The sequence below is a fragment of the Sinocyclocheilus anshuiensis genome, unplaced genomic scaffold, assembly GCF_001515605.1.
Source record: "Sinocyclocheilus anshuiensis isolate Anshui unplaced genomic scaffold, SAMN03320099.WGS_v1.1 scaffold1894, whole genome shotgun sequence".
Taxonomy (NCBI): Eukaryota; Metazoa; Chordata; class Actinopteri; order Cypriniformes; family Cyprinidae; genus Sinocyclocheilus; species Sinocyclocheilus anshuiensis.
Window position 1 is genome coordinate 215373 of NW_015542447.1, and position 3963 is coordinate 219335.

The following is a 3963-nucleotide window of genomic DNA, read 5'->3' on the forward strand; positions in this document are numbered from 1 at the left end:
TGTGTGTGTGTGTGTGTGTGTGTGTGTGTAAGATATGTTTTGAGTGTATGATGGACTTTGATTCATGCTAGATGATAAAAAAAAAAATGTAAGTAAATATTGCTGTTTGTTACTATGTATTGTGGAGAATATCAGATACATTTTTTGAGTGTTTTTTTTTAGAGGAAAACTGTATGGAAGAGAGACCTTGGTTGTTGTTTACTTGGTTTTTACTGTATTTTACATTTTGCTGGAAACATTTGTATTTTAACTGGCTATAATGTTCTTGGCCTGAATAACCTGCACCAATCTTTATGCTGATAAACCCAATAAAACTCTCTATTTAAAACATGCAAAGACAGTTACCTTTATAGCTTCAGCCTTCTTGTGGAACATCTGCTCCATTTCCCCAGCAAGTTTCTTCACCAGTTTGATTCCATCAATCTCCTCCACCCTCACCGACTGCTCAAGCTCCTTGTATTTCTATGGGAAAAAAGACATCTGACAATGACATTTATAAAACCAATTATCCCACTCCTTGCTGCTCATTGGCCAGTCCAGTGATAGATTGTAGCAACAGCTGTGATGTGAACAGCTGTTAAGCAGCTACTTGAATCTCACTGCATATCACCCATAGAAACCAACTATTGATAGGGATAGTTCTGCCAAAAAAAAATGAAAATTCTGTCATTATTTACTCACACTTACCTTGTTCCAAACCTGTATTAGTTTATAGGTACAACTTGAGGATGAGCATATGATGACAGAAATTTTTATTTTTGAGTGGAATATCCCTTTAATCCTAAACTAGATGTGCTGTTGGAATGAAGGTCTGATCCATACGTAGAGCAACGGAAAGCTGCTTGATTTGGTAGTGACACCTGTGTGAGTTTGGCTTCAAATATACACAACTGACAATAGACCCACAAAATTTCACTGACATTTCACTAATGTGACCACATCATTCACTATTATATCCCTTGTACATGGCAGCTGTACCATAACATTTGAACTTTTTGCACTTCTGGTTAGATTTGAACTAAATTTCACTACTTCTGTACTCCGCACCACAATGTCAACTTTGAATCTAAACGAATTATATTTTATGATTTAAAATTGTATTTATTCTGTTTCTATTTATTCTGATGAGCAATGTTTAGTTTTTTTTTTCTTTTGGTAAGGAGAGAGGGAAGGAGACAGTCAGAAGTGCTCTTGGCTTATGTGGGGATGAGACTAAATATAATCCTATTCCTGATCCCATAACTCCCCAAACCTCACTCTTAAAGCCCTTCAATCCACTCCACTACACTCCAGGCCAAACATTATCTCAAAGGCTAGAGATGTGGCTCTTCACATGACTAGCCAAGCATCCGTGTGTGTGTCTTTGCACATGTACACACTTACATTTGATTTTACTTTTACACTAATTAAGTAATTTACGGTTATTTCTTGGCTGCTCGGTAATAAAAAAAAAATGTCCACAGATTGTGCCCAAGCTTGATATTAGCAAAGAACATGCAGTTTATGGGAATGCCGCAACAAATAATGATGGTGACAACTGCAGTGAATTCTGTCAATACATACAGTAGTTGCATTAAGAGCAGAGCAGACATACAAAAATTACAAGTAGTTTACTTGAAACTTGTAAAGTTACAAGTAATCCAAAATGCAGCAGCTAGATTCCTGAGGGGGTGTAACAAGTTCGATCATATTACTCCCCTCTTGTTATCATAGCATTGGCTGGCAGTTCACTATCGAATTGATTTTAAAATCTTGCTACTTGTCTATATTCACTCAACAATCAAGCTCCTCCTTATTTGTCTGATTTATTCCACCCCTACACTACGACTAGGGGACTAAGATCGGAGGGCAAATTTCTCCTCCAGATCCCTAGAACCCGCTTAAAGATCAAGGAATGTAGAGGGTGTCTCGTCCCACCCTCTGGAACAACTTAGTTCACATTAGAATGGCTTCCACTTTATCTGAGTTCAAGTCATATCTTAAAACCCATCTCTTCTCTTTGGCTTTTAAAGGGTTGGTTCACCCAAAAATGAAAAATCTGTCATTAATTACTCACCCTCATGTCGTTCCAAACCCGTAAGACCTTCGTTCATCTTCGGAAGAAATATTTATATCATTTTGATCAAATCTGAGAGCTCTCTGACCCTCCTTAGATAGCAATGCAACTGCAATGTTCCCATGTCCAGAAACGTAGCAAGTACATTTGTAAAATAGTCCATGTGACATCAGTGGTTCAGCCGTAATTTCACGAAGCTACGAGAATACTTTTTGTGTGCAAAGAAAACAACAACAATTTATTCAACAATTCTTCTCCCCGAGTTACCGTCTTCCGCCATTTTGGAGAGTAACCCAGAACGTAATCAACGTAATGAGCATTTTTTACTTTCAGCAAAAGAACGCGCAATGCTGAACGTAAACAACGCTCATTACATTGATTCAGATCAGGTAAAAATCAGGTAGACAAAACACAGATTGGAACAATAAGGAAGGAGAACCATGGAAAAAGAACATACTGTAGGCACAATGCAGAACTTCAAACTAAAAGTCCAAACAACAAAAGCACCATGACACTTAATTAACACTAAACTACATTACATATATTACATAAAATCAAATAAATAAAATTAAATGCTATTTAGTGAGAGGCACAGTTACATTTGCTACAATTACCACATTTAACCCTTGTGCGACCTTTTGGACATTTTTGTCCTTTTCAGTTTTGTTTTTTTGATCATTTTGCCTGCGTTATTGACAACTGCATACATTTTGGCACAGGTGTGTCTTTTTATTGGAATTTTACTATTTCACTTCCATTTCCTTTAATAAATCTGTTTTGCACTAGGTACAAAAAATTGTTCCTCTCAGGACCTTAAGGACAAAAATGTCCCCATTGAAACCCATTAAAACTGCTATTTTTAAATCGCAGTGCCATTTAACTGTAAAATTATGCAGTTTTTGTTGATAGGCTTTCATTATATTGGCAAGGCTTTAAAATTGTATTTTTTACAATTTTTTACCAGATGGTGCCATTTTTTCAGGTTTGACCTATAAAGAAAATACTCGCTTTATTTCTGTTTTCTGCTTCTGCATATTATAGAGCCAATTGGATAAATAATGCAGCTATAATTGTGTGGGTGTGTTGGTATGGATGTCAGAGTGTGGTTTGTATGTGTGTCATAAAAAAAAAAAATTGTGTGTGTGTGTGTGTGTGTGTGTGTTCTTGTAATATTTGAGAGAGAAAAACTCTACTGCAAATCACAAATCCAACCACTGTGTGCACCAGCAGAGTTTTGCTGGCATCTAATGGGGAACATTTGGTACTGCGCCCAAACACAATGTTACTGAAAGCTCATTTTTGGAGATATCAACCTCAAATTTGGAATACAACTTGTTAAGATTCATGGCTTTGATTTTCTAGCAGGTATAGAGTTCAACATGTTTCATAAAATATATATTGTATATAAAACATCGTTCATAAATCATTTTCATAAACCTAAACATCTAGAACTTTTTTTTTGGTTTCACTTTTTAAACTTTTTTTACTTCAACAATAATCTGCCATGGGTCTTCTTTAAAATGAGACCAAACTTAACTCTGTGCTCCCAAGCTTCAAATTTGTATGACAGTTTTTTGACATGGACATCTTTGTCCACTATGGACCTATGTGTAACTTTTTTTAATTGACGCACAAGGGTTAAAAGCCTCCTATAAATATGGGTGTGTCCAACCTATTTGCATGTAGGGCTGATCATTCTTAGCAAACTGCCCACTAGTGATGGGAAGTTCGGATCATTTTACCGACTCAGACCTTTGAGTCTCGTTCAGCAAAATTAACAAATCTTTTTTTGAGTCATTCGTTCATTTTAGCAAAATATAATTAAAATGTTACATGTTACTTCCCTAACACATCTACTACTTACGCAAACGTTGATCACACTACAAACAATACAAAACTATAAAGCT

General features: G+C 36.0%; 1 protein-coding gene across 1 annotated transcript in view; it reads right to left on the reverse strand.

The window, feature by feature from the left end:
• cacna2d3a (calcium channel, voltage-dependent, alpha 2/delta subunit 3a) overlaps positions 1-3963 on the reverse strand; it is a 192817-nt gene that overhangs the window by 168701 nt on the left and 20153 nt on the right. Inside the window, exon 3 of the mRNA XM_016493046.1 lies at positions 346-462. Coding sequence (XP_016348532.1) covers positions 346-462 — 117 coding nt within the window. The remainder of the gene's footprint in view (positions 1-345; positions 463-3963) is intronic.